Source organism: Hippocampus bargibanti, linkage group LG07, assembly GCF_051943395.1.
Source record: "Hippocampus bargibanti isolate YZ-2025 linkage group LG07, ASM5194339v1, whole genome shotgun sequence".
Classification (NCBI taxonomy): Eukaryota; Metazoa; Chordata; class Actinopteri; order Syngnathiformes; family Syngnathidae; genus Hippocampus; species Hippocampus bargibanti.
The window spans coordinates 2,092,269-2,106,109 of record NC_142740.1 but is presented as its reverse complement, the minus strand read 5'-3'; the positions used below and the strand labels follow the sequence as shown (position 1 = coordinate 2,106,109).

The 13,841-nt window shown below is 37.2% G+C and overlaps 1 protein-coding gene across 2 annotated transcripts in view; it reads left to right on the top strand.

The window, feature by feature from the left end:
* Positions 1-1,699: 1,699 nt before the first annotated feature.
* mpnd (MPN domain containing) overlaps positions 1,700-13,841 on the top strand; it is a 16,177-nt gene continuing 4,035 nt past the window's right edge. Inside the window, exons 1-13 of one of the 2 annotated variants that reach the window (XR_016115539.1) lie at positions 1,700-1,820; positions 3,316-3,512; positions 6,172-6,393; positions 6,856-6,958; positions 8,138-8,216; positions 8,298-8,394; positions 9,215-9,287; positions 10,653-10,729; positions 10,812-10,980; positions 12,540-12,610; positions 12,918-13,007; positions 13,107-13,199; positions 13,374-13,460. Coding sequence is in view for 1 of the 2 variants with exons in the window: in XM_089000718.1 (XP_088856844.1) it covers positions 1,817-1,820; positions 3,316-3,512; positions 6,172-6,393; positions 6,856-6,958; positions 8,138-8,216; positions 8,298-8,394; positions 9,215-9,287; positions 10,653-10,729; positions 10,812-10,980; positions 12,540-12,610; positions 12,918-13,007; positions 13,107-13,199 (1,275 nt within the window). In the remaining variant the exon portion in view is untranslated. The remainder of the gene's footprint in view (positions 1,821-3,315; positions 3,513-6,171; positions 6,394-6,855; positions 6,959-8,137; positions 8,217-8,297; positions 8,395-9,214; positions 9,288-10,652; positions 10,730-10,811; positions 10,981-12,539; positions 12,611-12,917; positions 13,008-13,106; positions 13,200-13,373; positions 13,461-13,841) is intronic. The other variant, XM_089000718.1, reaches the window with a different exon arrangement.

The window sequence follows — 13,841 nt, the reverse complement described above, 5'->3', positions numbered from 1 at the left end:
CACGCACACACCACTAACTCAAATATAAAATGGTTATCGGCACAATAGCATTCAATATGGAGTTGTCTACATTATGGGGTCGTTACTTCCGGGTTGAGTGAACGCTGACGCGTGTGGCATCCGCTGCTCTCCCGCAGAAAAAAATATCCTGTTACAGTGAAGTGTCCTTGAAAGTTTTGAAAGGCGCTTATGAATGAAATGTATTATTTTTTTTAAAGACAATATAAATTAGTTCATTTGGCAAATACAGAACAACAACATAAGATCAACCTGTCCTAATAATTCAGTTCAAACCACTACAAATAACTGGATGTAAATCTCACGCTCGTTCTGTAAAATCTCTGCCACTGACAAAAGTGACTCTAAAGTGGCCTTGAGAGTTTTAAAAGGTTCTTATGAGTGAAATGTATTATTATTATTATTGTTCTAAATTAAAATTATAATTCACGTCGTTTGACACTAGAATTTTGCTGCCCTCTGCTGGCAAAGTCCATAAAAAAAGCTTCTTTTACCACAATACTGACCGGACGCGGATAGAAATTGTCTTGAAAAAATGTGGAATTTTATCAACTTTTCCTGTGATACTTATGTCGCTTAAAACATCCCACAATAGTCAGTATGATTAATACATTTCGCTTCCGAGTCTCAACCCCGAAAAAAATATCACGACACTGTTTACATTCTTGATAGCGATGGGAATTCCGGCTCCTTTCAGAGAACCGGTTCTTTTGGCTTGGCTCACTAAAAAGATCCGGCTTTCTTGGCTCCCAAATGGCACCTGTTTTTTGTTGCTTTAATTAATTAACTACCAAAAATCATGTAAAATTATGTGAAAAACGCATGTAAAAATACACTATATCAAATATTTTTATTTATATGGCTTGATTTATATGTGCACAGAGAGCATCCACTAACTTTCACTTTCCCTGTGGTTACTCTGGTCTGCTGATTAGCTGTCACTAATTTGCTTTTCATATTAATAATGCTATCATACCAACCAGTAAAAATATAATAATTGAATAATAATAATAACAACATAATGTGATAACATTTGTCCACCTGTCGACCCTAACCTCTCCTCACTGCTGCGTGTCTGTAATTCTCCCCTCCCTCCTCTACCATGTATATCGACCAATCACGTGCGGCTTTAACCGAAGACTAGGGGCGGGGAATAGAGGGGGAAAAAATCGGCTCCCATTTCCGGCTCTTTGTTATGAACCGGCTCTCTTTGTTCACTTCAGAGATCCGGCTCGTTCGCGAACGACACGTCACTATCTTTTACCACAACACTGACCGACACGGATACAAACTGTCTTGAAAAAAATGTGGAATTTTATCAACTTTTCCTGTGATACTTATATCGCTTAAAACATCCCACAATAGTCAGTATGATTTATACAGTTCACTTCCGAGTCTTACCCCCCCTCTGTTTACATTCCTTATGTCTTTTCAATAATTAGCGCGACGAACGTTGTCTTCCCCACGTGGTGTATTTTAATATTAATAATAATAATAATGTGGGTGAATAAAAGTGTCCTGGGGGGTTAGTGGGTGGTGGTCGGCATGACAGCTGGCGCTCAAGGGTGGGGGGGGGGGTGACAAGAAGGAAAAAGAAAGGGGAGGGGAACCGACATTAAAGCAACACAAGGAAACGACCAAAGCTCAGCCTTCATTTTATGCTTTTCAACAGCCCGAGTGACGGCGAGCAGGGGGGCGGGTGGGAGGCACATCTTCGACCGGGAACGAGAGGGAGTAAAGACCCCGATTCGGACTTCCCAAGCTGGAGCGACTCGTTCCCGGTGCCCTCGGAGCCATCATGGGTGAGGAGGATGAATGAAAGTAGACTTTAATTGTCATTCCATGGCTGCGGGGGGACGAAAAAAAGGACGCCGGAGGGGAACAGGCCGCTTTTTCTTGTCGATGGTGAAGGCGGAAACAAAAGGTTGGCTAGCTGCGGTAGATTAGCGATAGGAAACGGAGACGCTCCATTTGGGGGTCGTTTTGCCCTCTTAAAATACAAACAAGAGGCGGGGAGGATCACTATTACTTTTGATGTAGCAACTATCGTATCACGCTTTTATTAGTAAGACATTAAAATAGATTATTTGACATACTATTGACATATTTGGCAATTACATCTTTATGCCCCCTAGCTCGCGGAAGAAAACTAAAACTAAAGAAATAATGTATGATACAGAAAACATTGAGGAAAAAACATATTTTTCAATGCTCGCGAATATATTTAAAGGACAACCGACACCATGTTTTTGTTTGCTAACTGACATCAGAAATACGTTTTATATCATCTAAAACACCCAAAACACGCAGGCTGATATTTTTAGTCAAATGCAAAACACCAATAAAAATGACTTAATGTGTCCCAAAACTGCCACAAAATGAGCTCGGAACTGGCGAGATTCAGAAAGTCCCGCCCCCTTGTTCGTGACGTCACGCCAGGATACTCTTTCACAAACTGCCTTGCTCCAGAATCAAAACAATGGCTTCAGAGAGTTCAGATTCGGAGAAGATGCTTTCTTGTTACTCATCCAGTTATGAATATGATTCAAATAGTTCTGAAGAGGAAAGCATAAATGTTTACAATCGATTAAAGAAGTCCTTCCGTATCAATTCGAGCCGTCCGGACTCCAATGTGGCGCCGAGAAAATGCACAAGATGGCGCACAAGCTCCGTTGGAAACGGGCTGATTTGTCCGCTGGGAATTTGTATATCAACTTACACCGTCTTTATGTGTGTGACTGCAATTGGCTGCGACACACAATTTACCATGGCGTTAATTGTGTAGTTTTCCTTCTAATTTTGCCATCAACACGGTGTTTTCAGACAAAAAAAAAATGAATTGAAAACATGATGTAGAGCGCCATTCCCGAATTTGTTCGGGTTTTGTTTTTTCTTGCCTGAGTGCCGATAAAACGCAGGCCAGACCTCTGGCAATGCTTTCCCCTTCCACCAGGGCGGCAACATTTCCCATTTTTAACATGTGAGCGCTTTGTTCCAGCTTCAGCTGTTGTTAAAGCGCTATATAAACCAATATGTATTGTATTTTGTACAGCTGCCCCCATTACACGCTCATATAACTCCAGACCCATATAATTTAGGAATTAACTCTTTTTTTCTGATGAAAGAAGAAAGCCTAAAGTTTCTTACACTGCATTGAATGTTTATGTAGTCCTAAAACCAAATATTCTTCGGGTCCTGGGATTTGAGTGACAATGACAAAAACCCTGGCACTGGAGTGGACACATTTTTACACATCTGGCAGTGAATGAGTTAAAATATCTTGTATCTTCTTCCCAGAGGTGCCCGGCTCACCTCTGGTAGTGGAAGATGGCGGCGAGGATGACGAAGAGGAGCTAAGTGGCGGCGAGGAGGCCGACCTGCGCTCCAGCTCGGGCCGAGGTTCGCTACTCACGCGGCGAGGCATCACGCTGCGGGTCCTCCTTAAAGACGCACTGGTGGAACCCGGCGATGGCGTGCTGGCCATTCACTACCTGGTAAGAAAATAACACGTCTTATCAATATATTGATAACTTCGTGACGAAATCGGTTTTAAAATTGTCCAACATAAAAATGATTGTTTCTCAACTGGTACCATAAATTCTAAGAAAATATTTGACTCAGTTCAGTTTTTTTTTCACTGCAGTGATACCTTGGCTTACGAACTTAATTGGTTCCCAGAGAGAGTGTGTAAGGCGAAAAGTGTGTATCGCAAACATTAATTTCCCATAGGAAACCATTAAAATGAGAATAATCCGTTCCCAGGTCCCCATAAAACTTTAATTTTCTTTCTAATTTTCTAAGCCTTAAAACGAGACAAAATATAACTTACAGTAAAGTCTCGTTATATCGATATCGGATATATCGATAGTCCCGGTTATATCGATACTATTTCTATGCACGCACGGAGAAAATTACATGCAAACAGGGTCGGATATATCGACAGTCCCGGTTATATCGATATTTTTTCGGACTCCCTTGAATATCGATATAACGACTTTACTGTATTTTATGTGTAATAAATACTATTACTACTACTATACTACTATTGTATTGTAATTAAAGAAATAAACTGTACTATGCAATAAAGTTGTTGAATTTACCTTTGTGATGGCCGTTGATGGCTTGATGGAATGGAGGGGCAGGTTTCATCAGCATTAAACACTTGATGGGGAACATAGCCTTCCTCTTTCACTATCTTGAGGAATGATTACTTGTAATATTTGGCAGCTTTATCGTCACAACTGGCTGCCTCACCATGACGAATGACACTATGAATCCCTGTACGACACTTAAAGTTCTCGAGCCATTCGTGGCTAGCTTTGAAATCATCAATGGATGACGAACTTCCAGGTTGCCTCTTGAATCAGAAAACCTTTATCTATCTATCTATCTATCTATCTATCTATCTATCTATCTATCTATCTATCTATCTATCTATCTATAAAAATAAATGTAATCAAAATTTAGCAAAAAAAATTAGCAAAAAAAACCCAAATATAAAATAAACCTGAAAACACAAAAAAATAAAAATGTATAAAAAAAAAACAAAAAAAAATGAAAAAAACAAAAATAAATGCAAAGAAAAATTAGCAAAAAAAGCACACAAAAATGCCCTGAAAAAAACAAAAATAAATGTGAAAAAGAATTACAAAAAATAAATAAATCATGTTTTTAAAAAGAAAAAACAAAAATAAATGTAAAAAAAAACAAAAAAACGTGACATAAAACCCTGAAAAAACAAGAATAAATGTAATAAAAATTTAGCAAAAAGAAAACCAAATATAAAATAAACCTGAAAACACAAACAAAAAAAATAAACAAAATGCATAAAAAAACAAAAAAAACTGAAAAAAACAAAAATAAATGGAAAGAAAATTTAGCAAAAAAAGCACACAAAATGCCCTGAAAAAACAAAAATAAATGTGAAAAAGAATTACAAAAAAATAAATAAATCATGTTTTTAAAAAGAAAAAAACAAAAATAAATGTAAAAAAAAAACAAAAACCCGTGACAAAAAACCCTGAAAAAACAAGAATAAATGTAATAAAATTTTAGCAAAAAGAAAACCAAATATAAAATAAACCTGAAAACACAAACAAAAAAAATAAACAAAATGTATAGAAAAAACAAAAATAAATGTGAAAAAGAATTACAAAAAAATAAATAAATCATGTTTTTAAAAAGAAAAAAAACAAAAATAAATGTAAAAAAAACAAAAACACGTGACAAAAAAAACCCTGAAACAAAAATAAATGTAATAAAAATTTAGAAAAAAAACAAAGATAAAATAAACCAGAAAACACACAAAAAAAATGTATAAAAAAAAAACTGAAAAAAACAAAAATAAATGGAAAGAAAATTTAGCAAAAAAAGCACACAAAAATGCCCTGAAAAAAACAAAAATAAATGTGAAAAAGAATGACTAAAAATAAATAAATCATGTTTTTAAAAAGAAAAAACAAAAATAAATGTAAAAAAAAACAAAAACACGTGACAAAAAAACCCTGAAACAACAAAAATAAATGTAATCAAAATTTAGCAACAAAAACAAATATAAAATAAACCTGAAAACACACAAAAAAAATTAAACAAAATGTATAAAACAAAAAAACCTGAAAAAAAACAAAAATAAATGCAAAGAAAAATTAGCAAAAAAAAGCACACAAAAATGCCCTGAAAAAACAAAAATAAATGTGAAAAAGAATTACAAAAAACAATTAAATCATGTTTTTAAAAAGAAAAAACAAAAATAAATGTAAAAAAAACAAAAACACGTGACAAAAAACCCTGAAACAACAAAAATAAATGCAATCAAAATTTAGCAAAAAAAAAAACAAATATAAAATAAACCTGAAAACACAAAAAAAATAAACAAAATGTATAAAAAAATAAATAAATAAATGGAAAGAAAATTTCGCAAAAAAAGCACACAAAATGCCCTGAAAAAACAAAAATAAACGTGAAAAAGAATTACTAAAAATAAATAAATCATGTTTTAAAAAGAAAAAAACAAAAACACGTGACAAAAAAACCCTGAAAAAAACAAAAATAAATGTAATCAAAATTTAGCAAAAAAAACAAACAAACAAACAAACAAACATAAAAAAAACCCTGAAACCACAACTGTTTGTATCCGCCGTTTCCACCCACCAGGGTAAGAACTTCATCGGGGACCTTCTGAACGACGGCAAAATCCGCTGGGTGGAGACGGGTCAGATCTTCAATTCCCCCAGCGCCTGGGCCACCCACTGCAAGCGTCTGGTCAACCCCGCCAAAAAGTCCGGCTGCGGTTGGGCGTCGGTGCGCTACCGCGGGCAAAAACTAGCCCAGTACAAGACCACCTGGCTGCACAAGTACCAGCCCAGCGCAGACATGGTGACCAACACAAGAAAACGTTCCTCTCTTCACTTTTTAAAAATTTATCGGGCTATCTAGCTAGCCATTTAGCTATCTCACTCGCTACCTAGCTGGCTACCTAGCTGGATACCTAGCTAGCTAGCTAATTTGTATCTATTTGCTGTCTATTAGCTATCTATCTATTATCTATCTAGCTAGCTAGCTATCTAACTGGCTATCTATTATCTAGCGATGAGCTAGCTATCTAGCTTTCTATCTATTTAAGTTATTCCGGGTTGAGTGAACGCGGGCGTGTGTGGCTGCCGCTGCTCACCCACAGAAAAACTTATCCTGTGACTGTAAAGTGATTTTGAGAGTTTTGAAAGGCGCTTATAAATGAAATGTATTATTATTATTATTATGACAGTGTGATCGAAATCTCGGGCTATCTTAGGTCAAAGGTCACCATTATCTCATGCATTTGTTTTATTTTGATGTCAGAGCCTGGTGAGTGAGGAAGATGACGATGAGGACGAAGAGGAAGGCAAATCGGCTGTGCAAGCAGAAGAGAAGAACCGAAACAACAAACCTGGAATATTACATGGTATCGCCCTTCGTTTTTAACTCATTCACTGCCAGACGAAGTGCAACAATGTGTCCAATCCAGTGCCAAGGTTTTTGTCATTTTCACTCAAATTCAAAAAGTTTGATGGGTCTGGAGTTATCTGCCCTTGAAATGGGGGCAGCTGTACAAAATACAATACAGTCTAGCTAGCTACCTATCTATTTGCTATCTATTTGCTATCTATTAGCTATCTTTTAGCTGTCTAGCTAGCTATCTATCGAGTTAGCTATCGTTTAGCTATCTAGCTGGCTAGGTAGCTATATATTAGCGACTGTATCCTATGACTGTAAAGTGACCTTGAGAGTTTTGAGAGTTACTGTATCTATTAGCTAGCTAATCTATTTGAGTTACTTCCGGGCTCAGTAAACGCTGGCGCGTGTGGCTGCCGCTGCTCACTCACAGAAAAACATATCCTGTGACTGTAAAGTGACCTTGAGAGTTTTGAAAGGTGCTTATTATTATTACACATTAGAATGTTGTTTTAAGTTGTAGTATCACCCTTCACCACTAGATGTCACAAATGACCAAATACTGCCATAAAACATAAGTAATAATAATAACACATTTCATTTCTAAGCGCCTTTCAAAACTCTCAAGGTCACTTTACAGTCACAGGAAAAGTTTTTTTTTTCTGTGGGTGAGCAGCGGCAGCCACACGCGCCAGCCTTCACTCAAGCCGGAAGTAACTCAAATAGATAGAAAGCTAGCTAGCTCGCTATTAGATAGCTACCTAGATACCTAATAGATAGCCAGTAGCCATCCAGACAGCTAGTGGATAGCTATTTGCTAGCCATTAGATAGCTACCTAGATACCTAATAGATAGCCAGTAGCCATCCAGACAGCTAGTGGATAGCTATTTGCTAGCCATTAGATAGCTATTAGATAGCCATTAGATAGCTATTAGAAAGCTAGCCAAATCGCTAGCCAGATAGCTTATAGATAGCTAGCCAGATAGCCAGCTAGGCAGCTAGTAGATAGCTTAAAAATAGCAAATAGATAGTAGCTAGCTAGATAAGTGAGATTGAATGGAATTTACAAGCTTTCTTTCAGTATCTGCCTCAAATACGTTCATCAAAATAGGAATAGATGTTTGCAGACGATTGTGAAAGTAAGCCAAATATTTGTATTTTTATGTATTTATGTATTTATTATTATAGATCCTCTGGCCACGAGGAGAACGGACCGTGAAAGAACCCCAGTCCGATATTGCAACTTGGGCACCAGGGACATTTCCAGGTCTTAAATGTCCTCTTTAGTTCAAGGTTAGCAAATCCACTGGAGACCAACTAAACGACGCCATCTTGTTTTAATCCTCAGAGACCCTCACACGCTGGTGGAGCTGTCAGCCTTTTCGGCCATTAACAGATTCCAGCCTTTCAACGTGGCCGTGTCCAGTAACGTGTTGTTGCTCATGGTAACGCGCTAAGTAGCACATGAAAAATATTCGGGGGGGGGGAGCTAAAGGTGACAAATAGCCTCACTTTAAAGGACAACCGACACCACTATTTTTGTTTCCTAAATGACATCAGAAAAACGTTTTATAGCATCTAAAATACCCAAAATGATATTTTTATTCAAATGTCCAAAATCTGCAAAAAAATGAGCTGCGAATTGGGCATTTTCAGAAGGTCCCGCCCCCTTCTTCGTGGTGTCACCCTCCCAAGACGTCTTGCCTTGCTGGAGAATCAAAACAATGGCTTCAGATTCGGAGAATATGCTTTCTTGTTACACATCAGCCCATTTCCACAGGCTGATTAATTCCTTATACGGAGCTTTGTCGCCCTCTTCTGCCTCTTTTTCGGTGCGAAACAAAGTTTTCAGACCAGCCAAATGCATTGACGTGATGGAAGGACTGCTACAATGTGTCCGTTTTTTTCAGTCAGGGGCGTTCCTTCAGTGACGTAACATACGGACTCGTCACCAACTCAAAAACAAGACTTCCGGAATGTTCTGTGCGAGTCTAAATACGTAAAATATAGCTATATGCGGTGGAATCTTTGTAAAAATACACTCGGTAGAAATCATTTGAAGCCATTTTACAAAGGACACAACTTGTCCGGAGACGTCGGTTGTCCTTTAAGTCATTTTTATCGGTGTTTTGCATTTGACTAAAAATATCAGGCTGCGTTGTTTTGGCTATTTTAGATGCTAAAAAACGTTTTTCTGATGTCACTTAGGAAACAATAAAAATGGTGTCGGTTGTCCTTTAACATCTGTTTGCATCTCTTCCCGAGGACTTTCACTGTCACCTGACCACAAGTGAAGTGGTGGGCTACCTGGGAGGACGGTGGGACACGAACACGCAATGTAAGTTTAACATGAGAAGTTTAACTCATTCACTGCCAGGCGATGAGCAAAAAATATGTCCACTCCGGAGCCAGGGTTTTTGTCATTGTCACTCAAATTGCAGGACTCACAGAATGTTATTGAGTTTTAGGACTACATAAACATTCAATTCGGCGTAAGAAACTTTTGTTTCTCTTCTGTCATCAGAAAAAAAAAAGTTAATTCCTAGGTTGTATGGGTCTGGAGTTATCTGAGCTTGAAATGGGGGCAGATGTACAAAATACAATACAATACAATACAATACAATACATACTGTAGTGATTTATATACTGTACCACTTTAACAATAGCTGAAGCTGTAACAAAGCACGAAAATGTACAAAAGGCAAATGCTGCCCCCTCGTGGAAGCGGGCATTGTTTTTATAAGCGCCTTTCAAGGTCACTTTACAGTCACAGGATGTTTTCTTCTGTGGGTGAGCAGCGGCAGCCACAGGTGCCAGCGTTCACTCAACCCGGAAGAAACTCAAATAGAATTAAAACTAACCAGCTAGCTACTAGATAGCCAGCCCGCCAGCTAGCTAACAGATAGCCAGCTAGCTAGCCAATAGACAGACAGCCAGCCAGCTAATAGATAGCTTGCCAGCTGGTTAGATAGCTAACAGATAGCCAGCTAGCTAGCTAATAGATAGCCAGCTAGCTAGCCAATAGACAGCCAGCCAGCCAGCTAATAGATAGCTTGCCAGCTGGTTAGATAGCTAACAGATAGCCAGCTAGCTAGCCAATAGACAGACAGCTAGCCAGCTAATAGATAGCTTGCCAGCTGGTTAGATAGCTAACAGATAGCCAGCTAGCTAGCTAATAGATAGCCAGCTAGCTAGCCAATAGACAGACAGCCAGCTAGTTAGCTAATAGATAGCTTGCCAGCTGATTAGATACCTAACAGATAGCCAGCTAGCTAGCTAATAGCTAGCTAATAAATAGAAATACAATACATATTGATTTATATAGTGCTTTAACAATAGCTGAAGCTGTAGCAAAGCGCTAACATGGACAAAGGTTCACTTTACAGTCACAGGATAAGTTTTTCTGTGGGTGAGCAGCGGCAGCCACACGCGCTAGCGTTCACTCAACCCGGAAGTAACTCAAATAGATAGCAAGCTAACTAGCTAGCGAAATAACATCCAAATAATTTGTTTGTCAAACATATACAGATGCTCCCCAACTTAGCAACATTCAAGTTACGAATAACGGTACATACGAACATTTTTGTACGTCGAAAAATGTTCGGACAAAGATGCTGTACGTTACATTTTGTATTGTAAGGCAATGAATGAGTTAAAAAATAAAAATAATAATAATAATTGAGCATAATTTATGTCGCTTCAGTGCTCACCGTCTTACGGGCGTTCCCTTGTCGAACGAGACTGGCTGACCGGGACGCTGCCTCTGCTGTTGAGGAGGAGGTAATGCACTTAAGTTACACACAAAAATAGTCACACAATTATGATTGTTTTTTTTTTTTTTTGGTTACCATGGCGCATCCAGATCTGCCAGAACTTGTTCATGCGCGGCTTGTCTTTGGTGGGGTGGTACCACAGTCATCCTCGGGGTCCGGCTTTGCCGTCGCTACAGGATATCGACTCGCAGATGGACCACCAGTTGAGGCTGCAAGGTTCAAACAACGCTTTCCAGCCGTGCCTTGGCGTTATCTGCGGTATGCCTGCGCCTTGGGACTCTTTTGGATATTGATATTAGGGGTTGATTGATTAATCAGATGGGTGGTTAATCGGATTATTTAATTGACCAGGTATTACTAAAAAAAATTAAAAAATACACTTCCCCCCCAAAAAAATTACATTAAAAAATATGTATAAAAAAGATGTTATATTAGGACAAAAAAGTGCAAAGTGGCTATTTTTTTAAAAATTAAAATACAATTCAATACATTCAAAAAAAAGGCGGCCATTTTCTATTACTAAGGGTTGTAATTGTTTTTTAGATGCCGCAAAGCGGCCATATTTTAAAATGAAAATAAAATTTTACACATTTACACATAAACAAAAACAATCGGCGATTTTCTTTTACTAAGGGTTGGATTTTTTTTTAATGCCGCAAAGCAGCCATATTTTAAAATGAAAATAAAATTTAACACATTTAAAAATAAACCAAAAAAAAAATCTGCCATCTTTTCCCTCTATGTTGGAAAGTTAAAAATGTGTAAAAAAGTGGCCAATTTTTTCAAAATTAAAATACAATTCAGCACATTCAAACATAAAAAAAAAATTTCCCCTCTGGATTGGAAAGTTAAAAAAAAATGCAAATTTTAAAATTAAAATACAATTCAGCACATTCAAATATTTTTTTTAAAAATCAGCCATTTTTTTCTTCTGGGTTAAAAAAAGGCGCAAATCGTCCATTTTTTTTTCAAAATAAAAGACAATTAAACACATTTTTTAAAAAAATTAAATGGCATTTTTTCCCCTCTGGGTTGAAAAGTAAAAAAAAATGCCACAAAGCAGCCATATTTTAAAATTAAAATAACATTTAACACATTCAAACATTAAAAAAAAATCTGCCATTTTTTTCTTCTGGGTTAAAAAAAAGGCGCAAATCGTCCATTTTTTTTCCAAATAAAAATTTTAAATACAATTAAACACATTTTAAAATGTTTTTAAAATGGCATTATTTTCCTCTGGGTTGGAAAGTTTTAAAAAAATGCTGCAAAGCAGCCATATTTTAAAATTAAAATAAAATTTAACACATTCAAACATAAAAAAAAGTCGGCCATTTTTTCCCTCCATGTTGTTAAGTGAAAAAAATTGTAAAAAAGGGGCCATTTTTTTCAAAATTAAAAAATAAAATAAAGTCCAGCCCATTCAAACATAAAAAAAATCGGCCATTTTTTCCCCTCTGGGTTGGAAAGTTTAAAAAACAAATGCAGCAAAGCAGCCATATTTTAAAATTAAAATAATTCAAAATATGTATAAACAAGATGTTACATTAAGACAAAAAGGTGCAAAATGCCCAAATTAAAATACAATTAAACACATTCAAACATAATAAAAAAAAATCGGCCATTTTCTTTTACTAAGGGTTGGATTTTTAAAAAAAAATGCCGCAAAGCAGCCATATTTTAAAATTAAAATAAAATTTAAATTAAATCTAATTTAATTTAAAAAAAATCAGCCTTTTTTCCCTCTATGTTGGAAAGTTAAAACGTGTAAAAAAGTGGCCATTTTTTTTTTTCAAAATTAAAATACAACTATTTTTCAGGACCGTATTACCACGGGAATCAAGGTGTGGCCTCCACTATAACGCCGTTCTGGGTGGTCTCACCCCCCGAGGTGAGTTTGCAGCCTTTCTGGGATTTTAATGCGGTGCACCTGATGTATGGAAAACATTTTACAATGTCATTCATTGAAGGTGCCACTTATAATGCGGTGCACCTGATGTATGGAAAACATTTTACAATGTCATTCATTGAAGGTGCCACTTATAATGCGGTGCACCTGAAGTATGGAAAATGTTTTTAAATATGTAATTTGTTGAATGCGCGCCTTATATTCCAGAAAATACCGTATTTATTTATACACCCAGACAACCATTTTAAAAATCTAACCGTGTCCCTTTTTTGTTGTCTTTTGTTTGCAGCAAAGGCCCAACGACTACGGGATCCCCGTAGCCGTGGAGGTCACGTACGTTCAAGACAATTTCCTCACTAGTGACGTCCTCAATGAGATGGTATAACCATGTGTGGCAACAAAAAAAAATTCATACAGAAATAAAATCATAAATAAGTGTAAGTATAAAAAATGAGGTTTAAAAAAATGTTATTTTCAGGTGTTGCTGGTAGACTTCTACAGGGCCGCTCCTGACCTCGTCCACTTCAACCAGTACTGGTGTCCCGACACCACCATGATGGACAAGATCAAGGTGAGAGCAACAAATTCCGAGATTAGCGGGCTAACATAGTCAAGTATCGACGAACCGAAGTAACGAAAAATGTCGGATGTTTCACCACTCATCCGAAAAGCTTCGTCAGCGAAGTATAATGTTGCTGGTATATAGGGCCAGCGCTAACAGCAAAATTTTAGTTCACTTACGAAGCTTTTCGGATGAGGAGCGAAACGTCCGACACCTTCAAAGAAGTCCAGATGACGGCTGAAGAAACCTTTTCATCGATGGACCACTCCTGTACGTACGACTGAGAGCTTATAGAATAGCTATATATTAGCTTTCTAGCTGGCTGGCTGGCTATATGGCTAGCTATCTGGCTGGCTATCTAGCTAGCTATTTGGCTAGCTATCAGCTATCTAATAGCTATCTATTAGCTGTCTAGGTGGCTGGCTGGCTATCTATCTATTAGCTATCTAGCTATCTATCTATCAGCTATCTATTAGCTATCTAGCTAGCTATCTAATAGCTGTCTATTAGCTGTCTAGGTGGCTGGCTGGCTATCTAGCTATCTCTATTAGCTATATAGCTAGCTAGCTAATAGCTATCTAGCTAGCCAATTGGCTAGCTATCTAATGGCTACCTAATATCTATCTCTCTATCTATTAGCTATCTAATGGC